We start from the raw sequence: 27,272 nt of genomic DNA, 5'->3' as shown, positions 1-27,272 counted from the left end.
TTATGGTGCTGATGTGCTCGAGCCCAAAGCTCGGTGTTGTTGATTTGATGATTATTCACCTTGTAAAGGTTCTGCTGAGGCATTTCACCTTTATCCTTTCCCTTTTGTTTCCCTTTTAATGCAGGACATCTGTCAATAGCGGTGTCCAACTCCAACACATGTGTCCTACAAAATGTAAAAATAACTCCGCTCCACTAAGTCATTGTTTTTGTTTCAATCTCAGAACGGCACCACAATCATATACTGCAGGGGTGTCTGGACTCTCCTGATCACCGGCCACTGAATCCGTCTGTAATTGATATTAATGACAGGTTGCATTCCTGAGGCGCCTGTGTCATACCTTGTGTCTTTACAATCAGATTAAAGTATGATCCTCAGACAGAGTGCTGCAGAGCCAGGAGATATCCATGTCACGGGAGCTTAAGGTCCATAATCACTTCCACACCATGTTATGAAGCTCAGCTATAGGAGATTGTGACTCATAAATCCCTCATCCCATCTTTGAAACAGTCTCACTTTAAGTCATAAACTGACCACACTCTTACATATCTGCACACTTTCTTTTTCTTAGCCGTTGGTATGTCATTCGGGTTTCTACCTGTGATAGATCCCACACACACTGCATTTGTAGCCTTGAATCAAGATGGAGAATGGGGAGCATGGTTGGGATCATATGGCCTGACATGTGTTTACAGACATGTATAACCCTTGGAATATTTTTGTGGATTATGTGGATTGAAAAGCAGGAGCCTGTTGGACCATTTTAGGGAGAGCTGATGTTGAACGTGCACGTGGCGTGTGCGTGACGGTTGATTGACAGATGATGAAGGACATATCTTCTGGCTCGTGTTCAGGCAGTGACGTGAACTGCTGCAGGAGACACGTTTCGATATTTCACTGTGAGGCATATATAAACCGAACCGCTGTTGCTCCGTTGATTCTCATCTATCCAGAGTTTCCCAACGTGTCCTTTCATCTCTCGCAGGGACGGCTCCGCTTTCGTTATTCTCACTTCTTTTCTGACCCACTTGGACATCGCGTCGTAGGCTCACAGCACACGAGATTTTCATTTGGGGGGAGAGGGAAAAAAAAGCGCTCGTGAAAAGAACCAGAGAAATTGTCAAAAACAGTTCAGCTTAAACTTCAAGGGAGGAAATCATACACCAGTTGCTCTCTGTGTTTGCAGAGCAGTTAAAGGGTATTATTAACAGAATGGAACAGCTCCACGATTGTTCAGTGTGTTTGTGTATTTGGTTTTGAGTGTGCGTTACCTTGTCAATGGTTAGTGAAGCTGCCACACAGGGACACTGACCCAGCAGATGGTATAAGCTTCATTTTATTGCCTCTTTACCCCACCTGGCCCACTTAAGCAATAACCATGCTTATACACACACTGATGCAGGAATCTCCTGTGTGTGTGTGGGGGGGTGAAGGGGTGTCACCAAGAAATGGTGAGTCACTACACCCCTGCGTGGGCCTTTTTGCCTCTCCGAGGGCAAAAACTGGGTTTTACTGTATTCCAACAATGTTGTTAGATTTCTGTGGGTACACATGTTGTGTTGTTTCTTAAACGTGGCTAATGCTATGCTGCCTTAGATAAAGTCATAGAGGATGGAGCTGGCAGGCCTCCATGCTGGTCCAGTCGCTGCAGAATTTTACAAGGCTGCTGTACAACACATTTATGTGGGGTATGTATTTGGCATGCAAGGCAGTTTTTAACTATTCCTATATGCAATGATTGCTGGGCAGAGTGATGGTGATGAATATCAGATTTACTATATTGAGAAACGTTTTATTATCCATTCCCTCTTTTCTTGTACGGGATGAATAATATTAGCCATATGTTTTCATTTAATCTCCCGCTCCCTTTCATTAAAAGCACTCTAATTTGACCAGTCACTTTGGCTTACGGTCACGGAGTACGACGCAAGTAATAAGAAATGTGTTTTAGGGTGATGGTGAAATGTATTTTTTCAGTTATGAAAAAATAATCACGGTTATTCAAATGGTAGCAAGATAAATATTGTCCCGAAGCATGATGTTTTAGATGATAATTCAGAATGAGTAGAAGTTTGGTTTAAGTTGTTTATACAATACCACAGAGAAACGTAAACATTCTGGCACAGAAGACCAAAAATGAGACCGAGGAATTCAGTTGCTATTATATCCCAACATGCAGCCAATTTGTTATTTGGCCCACATTCTTTACAGTTCTGATTATTTCTGTAACTTTTTTTAACCCCACCAACCCCTTTCTGTTTGAGACTTCAGTTTTTATGTTTAATTGGTGCGGGGGGGGGCTCACTTATATTCCATGCACGTTTGTTTAATTTGATAATGAGCATGTTGGCCTGCGTAGCCTCAGGTCTTGTTTAAGCGCGGGGATACTGTTACAGCAGGGCAGAGAGAAAGCAGACGTTCGGGACAAAATGGCTCTGGTTACCCATGTGCCTCATCAGCATCACAGAGGATTAAGTTCCCGTTTGCCGACTCACCGGTGAACGCTCGTGCTGACAGATGTTGCTCCTGTGTCACCTCTGCTTGTTTCAGGATATTATATTTGATAAGGAGTAAGCATACGCAGACAACCCCCCACCCCCCCCCGCCGTGTAATCTGCTTGTGTTGCCACAGACTGGTTGGGGGCACGAGAGATGTCAGTGTGCCTGTCTGTCTGAATGCGTGGAGCCGTAATGCTGCTTGTTTATGGGGAGGCACAGCAGTATATGATCCTCCTCCTCCTCTGCTGATTCTCCTCTCTCTGTCTCAGACCAGTTGCAGTCTGATTGTGGCTGACAGCGACAGACCGCCGCTGGAGCTGTGCCAGTCTGAACAATCACTCAGCCTTTGTGCAGGAAAATAAAAGTTCATTTGTCAGGAAGCTGTATTTAGAGGAGGGGTGTTGTGCAACTCTACCTGCTGTCCTCTTGTCCTCCCAAGTTGTGTCAATTACTCGATTTCTTCAATACTTCTTATTCTTCGTACTTCTTACTCTCATAATTCATCTTATGCGGTGGCTTTGGGCCAAATCTGTAATTCCATTTGTAAACAAAACAGTGACGGATTGATGAGGATGTGTGTTCTCTGTCACATTAACACAAAAACTAAAATAATTAGCCATTATTTGTGCTTATTAATAATACATTTTATGTAGAGGCACTTTTCAGAGCTCTCAAGGTCACTGTACTTAAAAAAAACAAACAAATTAAAATTAAAATATCCATATCCATAATTTGCCAGTTAAAACATCAGTGAACCACACTCTTCTGTGTTCTATACTGAGAACACAGAAATGTAGTTAGTTTTGAGTCAGCGCCACATTCACTATCCTACTTATGTAAATACCCACTAATGCATTGTTGGTTTTGGTCTTTTCCTGGGATTTGCTTACACAATTTGCTTCATCCTCTGAAATAGCAAATTTTACAGGCTTCAGACTTAATACACATTAGACTCTGGCTTTCTGAGTGGGGAAAGTAGCCTTTGTGTGACCACTAACTACACTCTTCTCACATTCACTCTCACAATTGAAAAGAACTGATGCATTGTTGCCTTCTTTGTATGGGATTGTCATTCAGACATTGTAAGCAGCTGACAGGATAGTGATAGGGTCTCGGTGTATCTCTACATTAACACAGGGGGGGTGGAGCTGACCTCTGACTTGCTTCCATTCCTCGTTGTCCCCTAATCTGTTCCACAACCATTTCCCTTTTGTACTCACATTGCAAATATTGAAGGGTGTGGATAAGCCTGAAAGTTATCATTTGCTGAAAAGGAATTTAGCTTGAAGATCATTTTGCACCTTTTCAATGTAGCCATTCTGCTAAATTCCCTTTGTCTGCCCATGTCTGCTACTGGCATGTTGATGGCCACTTCTTTTCTTGATTCAGACACGTGTGTGTGCGTGTGTGTCTGTCTGTGTGTGCACACAACCCCTATACACACACAAACGCACACAAATACCAGTTAAAATAATCACAGTAGTCCTAATGTCCACACTAACACTTCCCTTTTTCTCCATTTGTCTTTTTTCTCCTTCACAGGCGAGGCAAGAAGCACAGTATTATTCTTCGAACACAGCTATCAGTCAGAGTTCACGCCTGCATTGGTGAGTAATCAGCTGTGCCGTGATCTAAACTGTACATCTGTCACGTCCCCTTTTTGGTCAATTTGTCTTCCTCATCTGCGCGGTATGGGCTTTAATTAGCTCCATAACCGGTGAATTTTTTTTACTAATGTCCTTGTTTAACTTGCACAGTGGCAACTTTTGGGAAATAGAAACTTAATTTGAGTGAGAAATGATGGCATTTCAACAGCGCTCAGTTCTCAGAGCGCTGGCACAGAGCACTTGGTAAAAGCTTTTTATGACTTACTGTGTTTTGTCACTTTGTTTTATTGGGCCTCCTGTTGTCTTTGTCTAATGTGAGGGAACAAGCACAAAGAGCTGAGGAAAAACATATGCAGACACGCACGCACGTGTCCTGTGCACACACACACACACACAATGTGCTTATCAGGGGCTGTTGGCTTTTGATTAAACTGAGGATGTTTGTTTAAGGTTTTCTTTTTCACATCGTTATGAGAACAGTTCACCTGATAAAAAAGCGTGTTAATTATTTTGTAACCCTGTTTGAATAAATTTACAATATAAGACGTGAACACAAGGCCATCGTAAACTGACGGCCACTAACGTTGCTGGTGGCAGAACGTAGAGAAGCACACATTCTCACACAGAGACACGCGGTGCCTACTCTACAGGCTCCCAGTGTAAAAATATCCCAATGCCTGGAAAAACTATTAAGTTGTAAATAGTCTGATTTTAAATTTGGTAATTTTTCTCTTGTTCAGTGGAAGCCGACCAAAGGCCCAGACATTTTTCATTTTGAATGAAGTCACGGTGAGCTGAGAGCTGTCTCTGACTCCTTCTTTTAATGCAGGGAAGTGTAATGGAAAGGTTTGAAAACTTCGCTTTATTAAAGGTGCCGGCTGAGGTGAGGTCTGGCGAAAATGCGATGTTGGCATAGGGCCGCCTCACTTTACGAGAGCAATGTTGCTGTTGCCTGTAGCTGGAAGACACAGCATCTAAACACCATCATACTGAGAGCTATAGAGAGAATCAGGTGTGAACTCATGTGTCAATGGTTTAAATGTGACAGATATTTCTTTATATTTAAACGTTTTACACTACAGTTTTAAAGGTGTGGCCATGTTTTTTTGTGTCAAACATGGCTAAATATCCGTTGTTCCGTTGTTGATATAATGCTAGATGATGCTTCCTGGTTTTATAACACTAGGATTACAAAAATACTTTTCCAGTCAGTTTTTGCCTGATTCACGTGCTGAACATGGTTGTAAATGGTGTGAATATTTGGCTGAACCTCGTCCATGCACTCTTTGAACTGCTTCCACTTTATTTTCTCTTCATGCTGGCGCAGGGCTTAGCTTAGTGCATCCTGAGGGGGTGCAGACAGACGTGCTGCTCCTCTCTAAGTGGATGATGAACCCCCACCCCTTTAAGTTCACAGCCACCTGTTGCCATTATCTAGTTTTCATAGTCTAGTGACTGCCACTGTTCTGGTCACTGTTCCTGTGACTTCTTTCCTTCCCATGAGTGAAGAATTTTCCTGCTCCTCACAGGAGATAAAAAAGACAAATCACATGACGTTTGTTAGACTTGCTTGAGCATTTCCGTTACTGACATACTCTTTTGTCTTTGTGTAATGAGAGATGTTATTCAACAGCAAAAACAAAAAGGTCATCGGATTGGCTTCAACACTGTGATTTTCTCCCGCTTTATTAATCTTGTCACAAATTCTCCTTTTGTTAAAGTCTGACAAGCATAAAAATAAGAGGGCCACTTTCGTTTTAGCTTCAGTCCAGTGCTGTGGAGTTAAATAAAATCTCACAATTGTCCTCACTACTAAATGAGCTCACTCCTGGTAACACATTTTATTTATCCCAGAGGTTCCCTTCTTCTCGATTAGAAGTGATGAGCTGGTTAAAGTCCTGTATGTAATCTGTGGCATTAAGTACTTTTTTGTGTGGGAAATCCTTGGTGTGTATTTAATCTTTCACGACACCATTTTTTCCCCCCATCACATGGCTTTAATTTGGATCTCTGTAAATGTGTGCATCTATGCACCAGTGTACATGTTTCTTGAGCCACAGAAAGACCTACATTCTACATTAGACCTGGCAATAATAACTAACACATCTAAATAACCTATACAGTTGGGATGCAGAAAATAAACTCAACTTGTCCCTCTCTGCGTGTCAGCATTGGCCACACAGCCTTCTGCTGAGCTGTTATTGTTGTTGGTGGACTGACTGTGGTAAGAAGGGCCTGATGATTAAAGCAGCCCTGCGCTCATTCTAGTGTTGTCTATAAGTACAGTAGGTTGCCTTTATATGTGTCATTTAGTTTTTGAGGTGGCCCGTGTTGCGTGATGTGATGGTCTGAAGACAGGGAGCGAGACAGTGTGGGCTGCAGAATGTTAAAACTGGGGATAGCAAGTTAAGAATTAACAAATGTCACATGCAATTATCAGCCGCTTGTGAAAAGCAAAGCATCCGAGGAAGCCTTTGTAGAGTTCATAGAGAAATACAGTCAGAGGCTGCATTTTTGTAATGCCAGACTAACATCTTGATGTGGTGAATCTAACTGCAATCCAGAAAGTTCTACTTCATCTTGAGCTTCATTGATGTCCTGCTCATTAAACATATCGTTATTTACTGGTTTATATAAATATATAGTATGATCGTTAATTAATAGTAATAATAAAAAAAAGGGCACTTTAAAGTTGAAATCTGTTCCTCTTTAAGAGCCGTGAGCTTCAGAGTGACAGCTGTAATCAGAAGTGACACATTCTTAGTAGATTACCTGCCTTTTACAACCTCTTATAATCCAGGCTCAGGGCAGGATTCATGACTGTGTTGGTGCTGATCACTTATGTTGCTCTTTAATGCTATAATTTTGGCAAATTGATGGTTCTGATCTTCAGGTTGACAAGTGTGGTTGCTCAACTGGGAGACGGCGAGCAGTAAATTCTCCACGATCGTCCACGTTGGAAGATAAACTCCTGGCGCGTTACCGGGAGTGTGTGTGTGTGTGTGTGTGTGTGTGTGTGTGTGCGTGTGCGTGCGCGCCTTTCAATGCATGTTTATCTTCATCAGTGCATTATCATGTATATGTGTCTGTGCGGGATGTCAGCACTCAGATTTAAGATAACATCACGTGCGGGTCGCAGTGCTCCCAACCACAGTCTTTCCAAACACTCTGCCAAATGTACACTAAGCCATTTGCACTTTTGTTAGCACACATGAAAACAATTCCAGTTACAAAATAGATAAAGTAGAAATGTAGACTATTGTTTTTTAAAGTGCCAAGAGAGTTGATAATATCCAGGGTCCATAGAGTTTGGAGTATGTTCAAATTGAATTCATTGATTTACAGCATTAATATCAAGGTAATAAAAAGGAATATTTAACCTCCCTCCTTAATCCTTGTTTGTGTATGTGCATACAGATGAGTCACATTAAAACAAACAAATATCTCAATATGGATGCAAGAGGGGAATAACTCAAAACATTCATGTCGTGTGGCACCTGTGAGACGCGGGGGGAAGATCAAGTGGCCTGGTCTCTCATCTCCTTCACTTACCTCAAAGAGATTCCAAAATGGGATCATGGACTTAGACTCACCCGCTGAGGCCAAACTAAACAACAGTGCGGCGCAGAGGCGAAATCTGAAGCAGCAAACATCTCAGTGTGAGTAAGAAAGCATTTTCTTGTCACAGCTGATAGCACAACTACATCACAGGAAGGCGTGATGGTGTCACTCGCCTCACACCTTGGCGCACTCTGTTTTCGTAATGTGTGCTTAATGTTTAGGCATGAGCCCAACAACTTTATCAGAAAAGCTCAGGCTAATGCTGCATTTATGGGCAACAGTACAGCACACTGTTACCCCTTCACTTTGTTTCCTGTCTCCTCACAACTACAGCACAGCGTGTTTTCCGTTGTGTGGTAGGATTACAGCTAATTGTTTGCACTTATTTGCTTCACATACTGCACAAGTTTGTGGACAACTACCATCAATTTGTAGACGCACGCGCACATGCTCACATGCTCATGCAAAGGCATGCACATTATTATGTAGCCATCTGTTTCCAGTTGTAGGACCCCTCAGCACGGCAGAAAAGAAGAGAGCTGTCTACATTTTCACCCAAGAGCCGAGTATTTTCTTTCCCCCTCTGTGTGTTTATAAGACAGAGAGTGAGCAGAGTGAGCATGCGGCCTGACCAGGGGACACAACTGTTTTTGTCTGGACAACCCAGGATTCTGTAACCTGATTATTGAGCATCAGTGTCATAAATAATGTCCCTTTGTTCTTTTTATAGTGTCAGGGAAAAAAAAAAAAAATACAAACAGAACATTTGGTCATTAGTTAAATATTGGTGTAAGGGATCCTTTTATTGGCTGCTCATGACAAACTATAGCTCTTCAAAGTGTCATATCGTGACATATGAGTTGGGAAACTAAGAGTGGATTCTATGTGAACCAGACGGCTCTGGGGTTTATCACTGCTCTGAGACTGGGGACGTGTCTTGTGCAAGTGGACAGGTGGTTCAACCTAAGTAGCCACATACTTTAAACAGCTGACTGCTTTGGAAGGAATCTGTGTTTGTGTTCGTTCAGACCGATATTTATTTGTTTTTTTGACTGTTTACACAGGGGCTCTGTGATGGTTTAGAGCTGAGGTTTGAGCTGCCTTGGTGTTTGCCTTCCATCTGTGTCCTTGAGGGCAAAAGAAAAGCGGACGTGCAAAACGTGTTGCACGTCTCTGAAGTGTTTTACACAATACTGACAGATTTAAGTGGATGCAAATGGAGTACATGATCAGACTAAATGGCCCTCTAGTTTAACAAGACTTTTTTTCACAGTTTCAACTGAACAACCATTTCCGACCATCAGATTTTGATTTTTAACCAATTATAATATGCGTTTTGTATTTAATTATTTGAGAAACCTCCGCTCTACTAGTTCATCTGCTTCCCTTTTCTGTGTTTTATGCACGTCACGCTCCACTAAATGTGCATCTCTTAAACACCTGTCTGCAGTACATCCTGCAGTAGTTTCCAAAACGGAGTAATTCATCATCTTTGAGTTATTATTTTGGGGCTTATGGTTGTACAATATGAGCAGGAATACATCGGGTACCAATATTAGCTGAAATAATACTACTACTAACAATAAGAAGAAAAATAAATCCTGACCTTTAGCTGAGCACCTCACAGTGTGCCATCTCACAGCTTTGTTTGTCTGTGTCTTTGTGAGGTTTGCACTTTCTCTGTTTGTCATTACAGTACCAACATTCTGTGAAACAGCGCTGTTCTTTCTTTCTCTCACCTTGGACCATGTAGTGTTACCACAGCTGGCTGGCTTTGACTCATTTACGATTGCGGTTTTGTTTTGAAGAATAATTTATTGGATTTTTGTCACATTCGTATGTACAGCGATTGATTTAGTCTTCAAGGTTGACATCAGCTGGAAAACTAAAGACTGACGTGACCTAGTTTGGTTCAGAGGGATGCGAGTGGCCCTTTTGTACAATAAGAAAACTAAATGTCCTTTTTTTTGTTTTTTAGCCCTCATATGTACCTATGTACCTCTGACTTATTAGCTTTTTCATGCCCTCTGCAAATATAATGATGCAGAGAGAGGAGACTTACATATTTCATGTTTTTATTGTGTCAGGTAAACTGTGGCTTTTTGTCTTTATGAGTTCGCATGGTGCCGCAGCCGTTGAACACCTGCGACTTACCATGTTTCACATTTTATTGTGGTGACTGGCCGGGCACCAACAGAAACTCGAGGCATGTTCGTCAAGAGCCGTTTGGCAACAGTAGAGAGCATGTGTCCACGTGTGTTCTGGTTCACAACAGTGTAACCACCCAGAGACATGATACACTGCTATTATGGATATAGTGAACCATATTGTTATTAGCGAGACAATCAGGTGTTTCTTTTTTATCAGCTTCAAACACGTTCAAGGCCAAGAAACAGCTATTTTTAGAGCTGACGTAAGCTTGAGCACAGGCCAGAAGTGGGATGAGTAATACTGTATTTATCAAGTAGATTCATTTATGAAACACAATGTCTTTTTCACCGTCAACCTCACAGTAAGTCATTTGTTTTAATCTTTTGTATACTAAACATTGAGAAGAGGGAGAGATTTATAAAATGTGTTTAAAAGTAAGAAGTAAATATTTTACAGCTTATCTAAAGAATCACAAAAGAAGGTTTCTGGCCAACGTGTGATGAATAATCTATGTTTTCATCCGGCTGAAAGTGCATTTTATGCAGTCAGAATGACACAAGTAACCACAGTGCTCTCACTTTGCTTTTGATTAAGCCCACAACCGACACTGACATACTTGATCCCCTTACATCCATTCCAGGCCTTGTTGGGTGACTGGAGAGCGCGGCTCAAATAAAGAACTCAAGCACCAGGAGAATCTCCTCTTGCAGCCCACCCATGGCTCTTGAGGGGACCACTCAGCGAGGCCTTAGCAGGAGAAGATTGGACAACCTTTGTTACATTCTTTTAAGTAGAAGAAAAGAGCCATAGATAGAGAAAAAAGAGAAGAGGGCCCCAGTGCCTTGTGTGCATTTTAGCCCAAGAGCCTCCTTAATCAGTTCAGGCATGTTGGGCAGTTGGGATGGCTCCATCTGAACTGCAGGTTACAAGAGGATTCAGGGGTAATGCGGTTGAAATGTGTGTCGCACACGTGCAAGTGTAATGGCAGTGATGGAGCCGAGTGAAGTGCAAGTAGAGAATGTTCTCAAATTCTCTAAAGTAAGTTGACAAATTTTGTGGCAACTAATAAATTCCGTACAAATGGCATATGAACAAACCGCTTACTCAACCGTCCTCCGTGGTGACAGGAAAAGACACACTGTCTGCTTTTGCTTAGTCTAGGTTATAAAGAGGAGTGAAAATATCTGCTGGTATAAACCATAAGTGATGTTTCTTGACGCTGTGAGGAAAGAGAACCATGTTTACATCATTGTTGTGGTTAAAGCTGTGTAAAGTTAAGTCTCATCTTTCAATGGACATGTCAGACATCGCTGTGATCCATTCAGATCTATTCATGTGTGTTGTGTGGTGGTTTTCTCAGTGGTCACTTAAGGATCATTAAACACACAAAGCTCTAAAATGTTTTGCTTAGACTTCTTGTTTATAAGATAAAAGCCTGTACATAAGCCTTTAATCTCTGTGTTTGGAAATGTAAAAAATGTTCAAATCTCTCCCAGTGTCTGGACCTCAGAATTGAATGACATCAGAGGCTGCTCTCCCTGTTTTGTGATGAATGCCTTTTGTATTAGTGGGGTGCAACACAAAGCAAACAGAGGCTGTGTTGGGTTTCATTGTCGCACGCTGCTGCTCTAAGTGCAGGGGGTGGACATGATATACGGCATACCTGGAATAAAACTCATTATGCTATTATATAATCATACCATTTGTATTTATTTCTCAGAGGTTGGGATAGGAAGCTACTACCCACCAACTAAAAATAGAACAATAGAAGATAAAAAAAGTAACTTAAGGCAAGGGCCTTGTTTTACGGAGGCGACTTTTTCTACAGCTGCCCCAAAAAACAAATTAGCCAAGGTGTGGATTTCACATTTTTAAGTGGAAGCTTACTATGCAAATGAAGAGCACCATTTTCCTTTGTTTGCAAAGACCCCTGTAATTCCCTAACAAGTCTGGGAAAGGGAGGCGTGAGTGGAGGAGTCCTCTGTTTGTTACAGTCTCACCATTAGCTGTCACTAATTCCTTTAGTCACAAGTCCATGACGGTATAGAGACTCAAACAATGTTGTGAGATTGACAGTATCAATCAACGGGGCAGGTCAAATGATTTAACATTTAGTTAATATAATCCATTAAACAGCGTCTGAATAATTAAAAAGGTATTTTTACATTTTCATTCAGACGTTTTATAGTATAGGCCTACGTTTGGTAGGAAGTGAAAAATCCATGCACAGACTTCATGCCGTTGACCACTGTGACCTTATATGGCAAGGATATCATATATTTTGGTCCACTTCCTGAATAGATTCATGCATTTATTGCAAAGAATGCATTAAGTGTGCATTTTTTCTCAATGTAATGTGTCATCATGAACCGCATTATTGCTCCACACTCCTTCCTAACTTTCCACTCCTACAGCTGAGCACAGCTCGACTGTGGCAGGAGCAACTGTGTTGGACTAAAGACAACGAGGGCTTAACGCTGCCTATTCCTATACTGCCATGTATTATTTAATGACAGCACGCAAACACCTGATGGATCATTAGGTCTCTCCCCATGATTTTACAGTGTGAGATGTGTGCTCACAAAATGGAAATGCGCACAGAAAGCTTTCGTAGACTCACGCCACCAAACATCTAGGAAGGTGCACACAGCGTTTCGACGAGAAACTTCAACATGGAGAGAAGCCAGTTGAACGCCTATATTATAATATACAACATTTTCAGCCTTTATTTATTATTTTTTTTTTACACCTAATCCCATGTTTAGGCTCAATCCCATTTCACCTCTTGTTCACATGAAGGTGTAGGGTGTCCTGATACTTGTCAGGGGCATCAGATATTTCCCAGATAAATGGAATCTTAATTCATGTTACCATTCCAAGTAGCAAGGAGGTAGCGGTTAATAATGAGAAATGGGACGAGGCCTTACTGCAAGTTGTGATCACTCAGTCACAACACGACATGCAGAAACAATACCGGTGACAAACATCCATCCATCCACCTTATCCTCCACATGAGGGTCGCGGGGAGTCTCAGCTGACATAGGGCGTTAGGCGGGGGACACCCTGGACAGTGCGACAGTCCATCCACATATAGAGACAAACAACCATTCAACCATTCACTCTAATTCAATTTACAGTGTCCAATTTACCCCATCCCCATATTGCATGTTTTAGGACTGTGGGAGGAAACCGGACAACCCGGAGTGAAACCATGCACACATAGAGAGAACATGCCAATGACAAACAATAACATACATGTTTTATGATATTAAGGCATTACTGTTGCTTGATATTGCAGTTTTTTATACTTTATCTCCTATTTCTGATCCTCCCTGGTAGAAATGTAACAGTTGTCAGTTGCAGGAAACGTGTCAATGTCAAAACACATCTTTTCTCGTAACCTGGATGCCCGGACACAACCATGTGTTTACGTAATCTCAAAAAAGTAAAACTAGACACTTGTCTTTGGATGCTCACCTACCAACACTTGCCATCTGAGACCTCTTTGTCTCCGCATTTTGAGGAAGTGTTCAAACTCAGCCCGACACCCAGACACCGACTTCTGCTGAGGCTTGTCTGAAGTTTACTGAAACAAACACAACTAGTATTTCAGGCCTGGCATCAACTAATACTGTTGATGCTCGTCTGAATCTAAATGTCCAGACATGATTATGTGTTGGCACGTGTGATGTTTCATATTCAAACACTGTGCACAAATATGTGTCTTTTCCACAAGGTTTGGATTAAATAAAAATAAATAAAAATAGATTAGTGATCTTGATATGTAGTAATGTGGTTTCCATGATGTGCATGAAAATGCTTATTTGTATGAACAAAATAGGCTTTGTTCAGTGGCTGTCTGACATGATGGACATGCCACATTGTTCCTGTTTCCTAGACAAGCTAGATCTACTTCTGACACCAGAGAGCCAGGGTCAACTGGGGTTAACGCTGGCGATCCCTCTGGGCCACCTGGAGACCCCACTGCTCAACTCACCAGGATTATCCCACACCCTCCTACACATAAGCTCCACACATATTAAGGGTCATGGAGGTCATTTCTGTCCCCTTTGCTCACTCTCTCTCTCTATCTCTCTCTGTATCTCCTTTTTCTCTCCCGCTCACAAACTCCCTCTGTCTTTGATGCCTGTGTTCTGGATGCTGAGCCTGTAAATGCTTTAGGATGAAAGGGCTGGTTGGGCGCGGGCCTGTGAGACCTCTATAGCTTCGGCTATGGGAGCTGGCTGCACTCCTTTTTGTTCGGGTTGACACGCGAGGGAAGCTGTCACCCGCGAGGTCAGCCAGTGGTGGTGGGCTGACTAGCCTAGAAGACCACCTCCTGTCACTGTGGAGTGATTTATGGAGAACAGACAATCGCAGCCCCTGTAAGCAACACTGGATACTGAAACCAGAACATCATTACAGTCCTCTGCGGTGTTGAGTGGGGCATAGCTGCGGGGAACATATTTTAAAGAGGCACGACTTATATTGACCTCCTTCCAATATTACCTTTTACACATATGGTGTATTTCCACACAGTGGAAAGGTTTGGTACATATTTTTTTTGTGTTGCCATTAAAAAACCAAACCGATCCATTTTTACGGTACCCTTCCCTTGGGGTACCAGAGTGACAGTCAGCTGAAAGGGGTCACTCCCTTGCAACTGGTGTTTCCTCAATGTCTGCGGTCTATTTTTATACAAAACTTGATGTCTTGTTGAGACAAGATAGCCAGGGTCTGTTGTGTTGCGTTTGATGTCGTCGTTGGCGCACCGGTACAACTGACCAGCCATCGGGCACAGTGCACACCACTGGTGGCTTTTTTTTTCTTATTTTGCACCAAACCACTTTTCATGCCCCCCATTTCTAAATCGAGAAAGATGGTTTTCGTGGGAGAGAAAAGGAGTTGGAGGAATGTTCCCCTGCTAAGACGTCATGTGGTGTATGACTCTGCACACCGCCAGGCCAGGCTTTCCAGGCCCTCACTGAGAGACATGCTTTTCCTGGAAATCTCAATTTACCTCAGAATAATAGAAAAGGACAATAAATCACGCCTCCATGAAATGGGAAGCTAATGAGCAAAAGGAGCTATTAGTGAAGATTTATAGGAAATGCACTTGATTTGTTTGCCGTTTTTATTTTACACTGGATGACAACTTTATTATTCTTTGCATTTGATAACATGTTTTCAAATCAGCTGAGCATCCTACCGCTGGTGCATTTAATGCACTCACTGTTGGTCCCTGTTTCTCTCATCTGAGTTGAAGTCACATCATAGTGCAGTGCTGTGGATCTGAGGAGATGTCTTGAGCCAGCTCTTTTTGGTCTGTTCCCCATCAGGCGGGCTGCCTCAGCAGGGCCTCAGCCTGCCCGTGAGTGGAAATCTTTGGCCCATGTTATCTTTGGAAAGTGTCGAGTCCACAGAAACCCAGGAGCAAGGAGTCCAGTGTCAGCTAGACATCTCATGCTCACTCTTACGAAGGAAGGATGGAGACATTGTGCTGCAGCGCGATACAGACGAGATGAAATAGCGCGCCGAACATTAAAGTGGGGTTGCTGAGAAGCCGATTCCTATGTGTGGTGATGTGACTGCTCTTTGGGAACACTGGTCAGTGTTGCAGTTGAGTGAGCATATTTTGTTGGAATGACAACAACAATGACCACAGCAATGTCACAGCAAGACGAGGGGACATGATCAGCCACATGGTCCGATGACATGGTCTGGTAGTGGACGTTGCTGTCAGATGACACAGCAAGGGTTTTTGTCATGAAAAAGCTGAGGAAATATGGGACAAAGAGCTCCATATGTGTAGTAGACTGTAGTGTAACCCAAGTCCTGCAGCAGGGAGGGCCTCATCCACTTAATGCAGGAATCCATCTCATTCTAACGCTCTATATTGTTGTGATTTTTTTTTTCCCCCTACCATAATGACCCCCAAGAGCCAGCAGGAGATTGGATGGCCTCCTATACATTCTGCATGTTGTGGCGGGGCATGACAAATTAGCACCCCGCAGAAATACTGCATTTCTATGGATGTTTGTCTCATCAAAACAGCATGGCCATTTCCTGACTTGGCAAACAAAGTTGTGTGGTATAAATGGATTATTCGTAAAGCTTTTCAGGCAGGGACAGATTCTCATCACATCCGCTGTTTTCTTTTGACACGATTCATTATTTTATAATTTCATAGTTTGAGACTTGGCTGTCTCTGCTTCCCTCTGCTAAGAATCAAATCACGGCACACTGAATAATCAAGCAAACCATTGTACTTCTACGATGCACAGTACTGCACTGTGTCCTGTGTTTAACTCCTAAATGACACATATCACTTTCTACCTAAGGCAAAACATACCTGAATATTTTATTGTGGTATTACACTAATCCTATTATTTATCTCTATTATTATGTATATTGCCTTACTGTAAATATGAGAGGCTACATGTATGCTTATGTCATGAAAAGTGACCTCAAGCACACATCTGTACAGGAACACAGCTATACCGCTGGATGAAGAGGGTCACCAAACACCAAATGGATAACAAGTGATTTTTAGAGTCAAGTTTATGATGAATCATTTGGTCATAAAATGCAAAAAGAAAAGTTTGCATGTTACATGACTTTTAATATTCCCTGGATTATTTCTAGAACACGCCTCGATCTGTTTATCGCACTGACCTTTTAACTCGGCAGGATTCCCGGGGTAATTCCTACGGGAAATATTTAAAGACGCAGGAAATAAAATGTCACCATTATTCTTATCATCACCATTCCAAGCACTCTGTGTCACCTCAGCGGCTTGCGTGACGAAAATATCACATCAGCTGTGCTCATTATACGGTAGATGGTCTTAAACAGATGATCTGACATGGAGAGAGAGTGTGGGAATGAAATTGAAAACTGAATATCAACTGAATCGCCTTGTCACTTGTCATTTATCTCTTCAAGAAAAGCCGACTATTAGTGGAAGAAATTGTTGTTTATGTCATTAAATGTGCCACATGTCTACTGTAACATAATGTATTTTTATCTCGGGTTTTAAATGTGCCGATGTTTATATTTAGAATAACTCCCCCCCCATCTGTTTTAAGTGCTCAACCGGTGACGCATCATGAGTGTTTGCAATGGTGTTGATTTATTTTTTAACTCATATATATTTTAGGTGTCTCACTTTCCTCTCACGTACATAAATACTCAGGCTGCATCAGCTCTATCCAGGTGATAAGTTGAGATACGTGCTTTATGTTTAGTGAGTCATTTTGCACAGTCCCATGAACGATATGGTGTCAGAAGGTTTGAATTTTTGCTCATTCATTCTTCTAAGATTTGACAGAGTTTGACTTTTTGACTCTTTTAACACGCAGTGAAAAATGTGTCCCTTTCAGTGTGATGTAATGCAGCATCTGTCTCCACTCATACCTTTGCCAAGGTGTAGCACAAAGTCGCTTACGCTGCTATTCCAGCCGTGAGCGAGGTCGTTTACTCTCCGCCTGTATTCCTCCACTCTGTGTCATGAGGCGAAATCAGGCTGATGGCTTTACAAGCTGTCAGAGGAATTTCGGTCATGCTTAGTAAAGCTCAGAAAAAAGTGGAGCGCAGGGAAAATCATTTGAGACCTGTCTTTAATTTTGCATTATATCTACATATGGCAGGTGTGTGTAAGTAATCAACACATGTTTGATTCCTTTAACCCTTTGCAACACTGTAAAAACAGCTTTTAATGAACTTATCTTGTGCCCACATGGTCTGTCCAGATGTTTTTTGTATGCTCGTTCATTAAGCAAGTGAAGGAAAATGTGTTTTCTCTCTTCCACTGGACTGTTTTGATAGTTTGTAGAAGGATTGCAGCATTTTCAGCCATTCTGACAGAATTTATGTTCCCTGCAACCCTTTAATACAAGTAATAAGCTGTGTGCGTGGGGCGATTTGACCGTGAAGCTGTTGGTATTCATGAAACCGCTCTTGGATTTGTTAAGCTGTGTGTATACGGGCTCTGTCATCTCTGTACTGAGGGAACAATGCATCAAAAGTACACCTGGTGGTGCAAAAACACTTAATGTTTCTTGGCAGTTCCACTTTTTTATTGAAGAGCTCACACCAGGACCGTATGCCTGGCATAAGAGAAGCACAGATCTCTACAGTAGGCAAAGGCTGAAAACGACTTGTCACACCATATTACTTTTTCCAGCATTGCAGGGTGCCAGAGTCGTACGTCATGGTGTGTTAACCTTGGATATAGGCCTGAAGCAAGTCAGTTCCAAATGGCAGTACAGCTGTAAATATATTCTTTGTATCAATGCCATTTTGTGCTTGAAAATGTTACTTTTAGAAAATGATCATGCTACATTTTCATGTCTTGCTGTAGCCATTTGAACATGTTTGACTTAGGGTTAGGCAATAGTTCAGTAACAATATATATATATTACAGTGTAAACCTCGAAATGTGTTTGCGTAGCACGAATACACTCTGAGTTATGACACAATTAATTACTTTGAATGTTTTACCCCAGATGTGTGAAATATTTCTGTGTTTAAACAAAGTCTTACAATAATCATCAATATCAGTTGATTTGAAAATGTTTATCGTGATAACATTATTTGCCAAATGGCTCAGCCCTAGTTTGACTCATGAAGTCTTTTTTTTTATTACTACATACATTCATTTGGTTTGTTGAGTGATGTGCATTGTATTCTGAGGCACTGGTTGCTTTGAAAACTCACATGAATGTGTTATTTGTCAAGCACTGTTGCCACCTTTTGTGTCTGTAATTCAGTTCCTTCAAAGGTAACGTGCCATTATCTGATCATCACCATTACGACACCAAAACACCAGGTAAAAGGGAGCATGTCGTCGCCTACAGTAGGAAGGCTGCGGTTGTTATTGCAGCACTGTTTTCATGAGAAATCCCCCTTTAAAATCTGGCTAGTTGTGTGTGGGTTTCTGTTTGTGATGCGGGACATGAACAAATAAGACAGATGCAACATGTATTTCACATAACCGCACAAAAAAGCACCAGTAGGATCAGATGATTGTGTCCCATGGTTCACGTTGAGATTTTCTTTCTGTAGTTATATGAACTAATACAGCTGTTTGGAACAGTTAGTGTTGTCCAGAGGGGAAATGATGGGAAACAATCCCTGACTCCACACCACACCACACCACACCTCGGGCTTATGTAAGTGACTAATCATCTGTTGTCAACTGGTAACAAAAGCAAACAGATAAGTGCTAGCAAGCACTCTGAGGGGCAAACATGTTGGCACATCGGTGCCAAAGAATGGTGTGGCACGGTACAAAGGCCTGATTTTGGCAGCCAAGTCAACCTCCAACAACTGCACTCACACAAAAACTGCATTCTCGTGTTCGCTTGCTTAACTCTGTGGGAGTTTTATGGTGTCATTTGGGCTTTTTAACATGTCAGTTCGATGTAATGAGCATGATGTTTGTATTTTTTAAACAGTTGAATTGTTTGTTTTTCTTATACTGTTGTGGTCACAAATTGCTTGTGTGGGTGGACATATTTTGGTATGTTTCCAGGTCCCAAAGAATACATGAGGCTGTCATTTCCTCTTGTTACCAGACTGCTATTTAGAACAAGCCTGTCAACAAATGTATATCTTTGTTCTTTAACGATTACTTAAACAGTTCCCGTGTCATTGTCTAATTTTCTGGTTTGTTGCCGTGCTTCACATGCACATAGATGTGAATGCAGGAACAGACGGAGTTTGTGGTGAAGGCAGCACGGTGGCTTAGTGGTTAGGCCACATTCACAGAAATATTTAAGTGTTCACCTAATCAAACAACCCAAGATGGTGGTTTCTGTCCATGTGATGTTCCACCAGATTGCTACAGCGTAAAGCAGAGGTCCCAAACTTGTGGGCCACATGTGGCCACTTAATATCAAGTTATTTATAACTAATTATTTATAGGTTCATTTTGCATTCCAAATATGAATGATTGACCACTCCAAATATCGTCACAAATATTGTTATTATATCATGATTGAATACCACTACAAAACAGTTGCTTTTTCTCCATAAAAAAAAGTCCCTAAAGTTGGGACTTTTTTCCATTCACTTCTGACCAGACTAGATACTTAGTGGCCCCCAGGTCATTTGTGTTTAAGTTTGTTTGTATGATAACGACTGGTCTTGCATTCAGTTTTAGTCCATTAGGTATCTCATGGCTGCCATAGTAGCCTTGTTTTGACTACCTGTCAGAATTGATTGTTAAGACCCTTTAACTGGTTTTTAAAGCTCTTAATGGTCTTGGGCCTTCGTATTTATCTGATTTGCTTTTGCCCCATGAACCTTCTACAACCATTAGGTCTTTTAATCGTCTCAAGAGTAAAAGCATTTAAATGTAAAGCATTTTGTGTCACATTTTATGTTTTATATTTACATGAACAGTGCTATATAAATAAACCATGTGTGTTTCAAGTCACATGAGGTGCAATCAAAACGTTCACAGATGCTTTTGGTCACCATCCCTTTAAATGTTGGGTGACCTGATGATACACCCTTCCTAATAATCCTGCCATTCTTAGAATGCTCCCCCTGCCATTTAAAACAGCGACACTGCTTGTGTTTACATCCCAGTTCAGGTTGTTGCAGCACAAGCCATTTAGGCTTTAATTTGAGTTGTAGCTACAGTATGTCATTTAGCTGGTCATTGGTCATGGTTTCTCCAACAGTTTGATGATCGCTCTCAGCTCAATTTTGAGTCAAATACACATACTGTAGGTCGTCACACAGGATAAATGGCATAGAGTGACTTGTGAGCTGCATGTACTTTATCTATGCACAATAGGAACTTTTCAATCACACCTTGGAGTCATAACTTCATTTTGCAAGCCGTATACAACATGGCCTCTGACTTACAGCATATGTTTTGCCTTTGAGACCAAACCAAGTCTGTCCGTTGCTTTCAGTTTGCATGTTCCACCTGAGTATGCATGTGTTTCCTCTGGGAGCAGATTTATGGGTCAGATGAACGTGAAACTCTACACTTCTCTAAGGTGCGAATAGAATAGAGCTGTGTTTGTTTACTTTTGCTCCCAGCATCCTGTCCAGACTTTCCCTGCTCTGAGCGCTCCGAGTGCTGGGATATCTGGGATAAGCTGTTGAACAAAAGAGTGCAGGCGTGAGCAGAGTGTTTTAATTGTAATAAATGTTTACCGTATATGGGGAAACAGTGACAAGCATGTTTTCAATGAATGATTTGTAGATTTATCCCTCTGTATCAATAAAGGAGGGGAAAGGAGCAGGCATATTAAGAGTTAAAGGTCCAAGAATCAGATCTTCACCTGCACCAGGCCTTTGCTTGACAGTAGAGATAAACACTGTAGGACTTGGTTTGACCTTCCTGTCAAACAGACAGATATGAATCACCACCACGTACATCTCTTTACGTCTTGTGTTTCCAGTTATATATTTCCTGGCGCTCTCTGTACAAATTGTTTGTTTGTTTTTTTTCGCCCCAAATTTCTAGAACTAAAATTTAACACTGCAACTGTAAAATGATTTTCTGCTACTTTCATTTGGATTGTTATGCTAAATACATAGACACAGCTAAAGCACGAGCACAGACCAGTTAAAACAAAACTCTCACCGTAAATCTGCTAATTACAGTTGCAGGTTTGTTGGCTGGTGTGACAGAGTGGGCCACAGGGGCTGTGCAAATCAGGATCACAGCTGTCACGTACACATGCAGACTTCACTTCTCTCCTCCTCCTCAGCCACTGATGTGGCCTCGTCAGCTCAGAGACAAATGGGCTCAGACATGGAAGACATGAAAACCAGCTAAAAACAACATGCTAAGTACAGACTTGCTCTCCCGCAATGCAAACACAAAGTGCTCGCTCTGCTGCAACTATACACGTTTTGACATGGGCAGCAGGGGAGACGGCTTTCTTTTTTAGTTATGCTTGTTTCAGGAAAGAAGTTGAGACATTTTGTGTTAATATTGGGATCAGATTATACAAAAAAAAAAGATATTGTCCAAGCATTAACATTGGAGACACGTCAAAGTATTTAATGTTACACTATGAAGTAGTTTAGATTTAATCGTTTTCCAACCAAAACTGCACATTTGAAACAACGCAATATCAAAGAATGCACGTTTTCTGCCCGTTAAAAATGCAGTACATACTTTGCACGTTAGAAACGGTTATATATAAGTTCTTATCCTTGCATTAGACTATAGCAGTTGATATTGCGATGCTATCTCACATGGTAGTGCTCCATCTTGTGTCGATTCTCACTTGAAGCTTGACTTAAAAATGATATTGCAAGTCAATATGCAATCACAAAATTGGTCAGAAAAATGGTAATTAGATATTGTACCCAAATGATTCTGCCCTATTCAGATAACATGGAAAGAGGAGACCTGACCTTCCAGAATAAGTCTCCTTAATTCAAAGCCAGCAGTCTTTCAAATGCCCCTGACCCATCTCCGGTTACTCCAGTCTGACCTTTGTAAACACACCTTTTTCCTAACACCTGAATTGTTTCTTCACGTGAGAGTGCAGCTGGTTCACAGGATGTTGCCCATAGGAAGCTGGATTTCACATTTGGAGAGTTTCTCCTGATGGAAGGGTTGTGAGGTCGGGTAGTATCAATCACAGCCGTTTTAATCAGTTGCTTACAGTGTTGAAAAGAGTTAGTGGAGGGGCAAGAAGTTGCCGACATGAATGGTAACAAATGACTTACTGATGCATTGGGCTTAGAAGGGGAGGCTTCCCCTGTGGATCCACAAACATAGTGTATTTTCTTAAGGGAGACAATTAGCTCTTGATGAGACAGGAACTATTGATATCAGGGAGTCAAAGGTCACTTTTGAAGCGGTAAAGTTAGAGGCATGGACCTGCTACTCCAGTGGGAAAACATGTTCTCATGGACATACATATGGCCTGCTTCCTGCTTGTATTAATACCAGATGCTGATTGGTTTTTATTATTTATTCATTCAAATATTGGTGATGCATCTGGGTTGAGTGCAACAACTTTCATTGTGTACACTTTCTCCATCCATAATTGTATTTTTTTGTATTTGAAATGTTTATTTTTAACCTACGGTGAGGCTGTGGCTCCAGGGGTTGCAATGTTAGTCAAATCACCACTTGTGTCTTGGATAAATATTCCCAAAGAATATTCCACACATTCCTGAGTTCCTAGGTGACTTCAGCAATCTGTTGACTTTTCTTCTACTGTCACCATGGGATTGAGTTTGACACTAAATTTGGTTCCAGTGTTTATGGGTGCCCAGAGGATGAGACCATGAAACCAAATCACTCCACTTTTCCCAGCATGCCACGAGGTACCCTGAGCTACAGTATAGTGAAATGTTTTAGCAAAATGTCAAATGCATTGGCGCTAAATTTGATCACTTAACGGGTCACATCCCTCTCAGTCAAATGCACTTCCTTTGCTGATCATCGGTACTGCTATACCTACAAAAGGATTGAACGATAGTCCTTTCTTGACTGGCATGCACTAATTAGCAGGTGTTAAAAGCACTCAAACAAATGCTGATGGAGTCTACCAACATGACTTTTTCTGTTTCTTTGTATAATGGCGTTGACACGTTTTACATGAAGACAGGCGAGACTGAAGTACAACAGCTACGTAGTGATAGTAAAGCGAGACGGCTGCAGATCGTTGGACGATGACTTAAGATGCTCATGAAAGGTTTCAGAAGCAGATTCTACTAAACCTGGACGCTTAGTAGGGATATTTTACCCATGATTGTGAATTTGACTTCTCGTGAACGATCATCTGATATTGAAAATGCATGCTCCGCCAGAGGAAGACTAAGCAAATGGAACATATTCCTGGATGAAGTCTAGACTTCAGCTATTGTCTTGCACAGCTAGAGCAAGACCTCTTACTATCTGTCGCTCTGTCTCTCTGTATGTGTGTGTGTGAGTGGGAGAGTCTAAGGAGGGGAGGGGGGGGAGAGAGAAGCAGTACACCATGACACTGCAGTGTTTAATTATTCACAGGGGCTGATAGAAGTTCCTCGCTGGAGCTTCATCACCAGCAATGTAAAGAAGATTGTCATTGTGTCAAAGTAAAGCCTCACAGAGCAGCTAGCATGTTTATATATGTACATTATATATATATATATATATATATATATATATATATATATATATATATATACACATATATATATTCTTATATAAGTATAAGTGGAGTAATATTATCTTATATTTTTACATCACTTGTAATATCTCTAATACAACAGCAAATGCACTTCATGTTGAATCAAAAGAGATCACCAGCAAAGCAACCAGGAGCTTGCTGCAGAAGTCAAAACAAAGATGCTGCAGCTCTGCACGGTGGCACAGTTCAAACTCACTGCACTGCAGGCTGCTAACAGAGCCCTCAGATGTGAAACAGCACCGCCTTACAAAGGACAACTTTAGCTATGATGGGCACCAATCTGAATTTCCCATTTCATTTTGAAATGAGTCTATGATTTATGTGAGCTGACAGTTATAGTATAACACTAGTGGTACATTCTAGCATCATGAAGAATGTTGAATGAAAATAAGGTGGGGGGGGAAGAAATGGAACTCTTCCACTCTGTGAACAAACATAACAACAGCAGTCCATTTGAAGACGAGGTAGACACTGTAAACAAACGCGTCTGTTTCCCCCTTTTGGATGCCATTAGGAATGTTTCAGTGTTTGCTTGAGTCATTGAGCCAAATGTGTTCTTTCTTCCTGTTCATACTTCAATAGTATGCAAATCACAGCATTCTTCACAAGCCGCCGCTGTTCCCAGTCCAAACACAGCTTGTGTATAAGTCTGTAATTGTGTGGTATATTCTCCTCTGCTTATCTAACCTCCCCTCTTTATAATCATGTAATATTTGGAATATATAAAGGTTATGTTGTCTGCTGGTTAAATGCTGGGGCTTTTATAGTGCAAAGACCGCTTTGAGGCCTTGATGAAATCCAGCTGTCTTGGTCCAACATTTCCAAAGTTACACATTTATCTGAACCAGATCAGAGCGAAGCATAGTCCAGTCAGACACACACTGCAGCCCAAGAGAACTCTCAGATAACATGAATACATTTGTACGTGTGTTTAACACCGGCATCATTAAGTTGTTTTCATTCCAGTATCTACTGTACCTGCTCATACAGTAGGGGTCTTACATGGGAAAGGTTCCCTGGAATCTAAAAAGCAACTCATTTTGAATATCCCACATTGTGACATAAAGGCACATACCCACACACATGATCAATGCCATGCTGATTCCACACAATTACTCAAACATCCCTGGAAAATATCCTTTTGATCGTTGTCACAAAATACTGCGCACTAAATGTCAGAGCTACTTTCAAATCTATTATCTCTCCTGTAGAAAAATGATGGATGCCGCCTTGCATTCCATCTGTCCATGACACCTTTTAAGCTTTCAAAACCTCAGTTATTTTTAGTCCAACTACACACACACACACACACAACACATCAGAAATCACAAATCAGAAAGCCTTTATTGCCATCGCATAGCAATGCAACAGAATCAGTTACGGCCCTCAAATGATGTGACCCAGAACATTCAGTCATGACTTAAGCCACTAATAAGAGGAAAGGTGTTTACAGCAGTTATAGGATGGATGATTTTTGGTTTATTTAGTGTGGGGGAACAAACTGTCTCTGAATGTGGTGGTTCGTGCTTTGGCAGCTCTGTAGCGTCTGCCAGATGGTAACAGTTCAAACAGTCGGTGACCGGGGTGAGAGGGATCAATGATGATGTTTTTTGATCCACCGATATATCGTGACGTGGCAAGTTCTTCTAAGCGAGGTTAGGGGGTTTGGGGGCAGGGGACCGCCGGTGATCTTTTGAGTACCACACTGAGATGTAGTATATATATGTATATCGTGAACAAAGAAGGTCAATGTATACAGGAGCAGATTCAATATCAAAGTCAGCATGGTCTGATAAAGGCACTCCTTTACTTACATCTATCCCCAATATGAAATACAGTATTCAGCATAGACGTGTTAATGAGAACACTATTTCTGTCAAGTTCCTCCTGTCTTGTGCGGCAGTTCTCGGAGGCTTTGTACTGTGATTGAGCCTAAGCATTACCAGGTGCGCTTGAAAAAAGGTTTTTGGTGAAGCTGGCACCGGGTCATTGCGGGGTGGAGGTGGGAGGGGGTGAGGACCGGAGCAGTGTAGCTGCTTCATATGAAAACATCAAACAGTCTGAGTCTGGCACAGGAGTGTTTGGCTCAGGTGTCTGAACGTGTTATGGTGCGACTATGCAGGGCTGTTGCCTGTTGAAAACGTCTCTAATGCTGACCCAGAGAGCGAGCATCAACACCAAGACCCCCCGCCCGCCCCCCCTCCCCAAAAACCTGAGCATTTTGTTCCATTTTGGAGAAGGAGGGTCAAATGAAGTCATAAATATTATTTTCAAGAATTGGCTCTTAAATCCGGTGGAATTTTATGGGTCAATCAAAATGAAAGACAAATTAGGTGAGTTGTAAGATTTACAATGCATAACTAAGTCAGTAACTACCTGCCCAGTGAGGAAACAAAAAAAAACACACCTTTATTCCAACTATGATATAATCTGTTTTGAAAGGCACTGCGCTGCACTCACAGCCTCATGCAAACTGAACTGCAAAGGTTTATGTTTGGTCACGCATCGTGTAAGAAAGTCCAAACCGAGCAGGTTTTGTCTTTTCTTTGAGCCGAGTTATTTTTCGATGAACACATTTTCCTCTGTGAATTTCTTCTGGGAAAAATCGTCTCTGTTTGTACAACAATGCAGACAGTTTTGGACGTTGAAACAGTTGCTATGTATCTCTAACAGAAACTTCGATCTGGCAGCGTCCGTCCCTTAACTTTGGTTCTTCAGAAGTTGTCACAGTATGATAACAATACGTAGTAAAATTCACAATAAAAGGCCACAAATTGCAGCACTTAAGATGACAAATTTAGCTAAAATGAACAAAAAACATTTATTTATTAGACTTTATTTAAAGTGTTTTCACAGACCAGATGAATAAAGGCAAATAAACAAAAGTGACATCATAATTACTGTTACTGTTTATATTGACAGTAAAATAATAACTGTCAATATAAAGCGTCATGATAAGGACAGATAGATAGAACATAGAAATGAATAAATAAAATAACAAACAAACAAGAGGACAAAGTCACAAGAATCCCAGTCTATAAAAACAGGTTTAAGGTTTAGTCTCAGGCGTGACCTTTATGCTTTGTTCCAACCGTACCATGACCTTCCAGCACGGTAGCGTGACGTAGCGTGAACGACAACATCGAAAGTGTCACAACAACACAACGGTCAAAAATGGAGGACACCCAGCTGCTCTTTTATTCTTGCTTGGTTTGTGGCCATTTGTCTCAACAAGACGTCAAGCTTTATATGAGAAAGTTATTCTGTCTCGGAAGGCTGCCAAAAAATGGAA

General features: G+C 41.5%; 1 protein-coding gene across 1 annotated transcript in view; it reads left to right on the top strand.

The window, feature by feature from the left end:
• The window catches only part of LOC122760633 (FH1/FH2 domain-containing protein 3-like), a 61,464-nt gene that overhangs the window by 8,756 nt on the left and 25,436 nt on the right, over positions 1-27,272 (top strand). The window contains exon 3 of the mRNA XM_044015758.1: positions 4,042-4,106. Coding sequence (XP_043871693.1) covers positions 4,042-4,106 — 65 coding nt within the window. The remainder of the gene's footprint in view (positions 1-4,041; positions 4,107-27,272) is intronic.

The sequence above is a fragment of the Solea senegalensis genome, unplaced genomic scaffold, assembly GCF_019176455.1.
Source record: "Solea senegalensis isolate Sse05_10M unplaced genomic scaffold, IFAPA_SoseM_1 scf7180000013840, whole genome shotgun sequence".
NCBI classification, from domain to species: Eukaryota; Metazoa; Chordata; class Actinopteri; order Pleuronectiformes; family Soleidae; genus Solea; species Solea senegalensis.
Note: the sequence above shows the minus strand (reverse complement) of the source record. Positions and strands in the feature narration are given on the sequence as shown.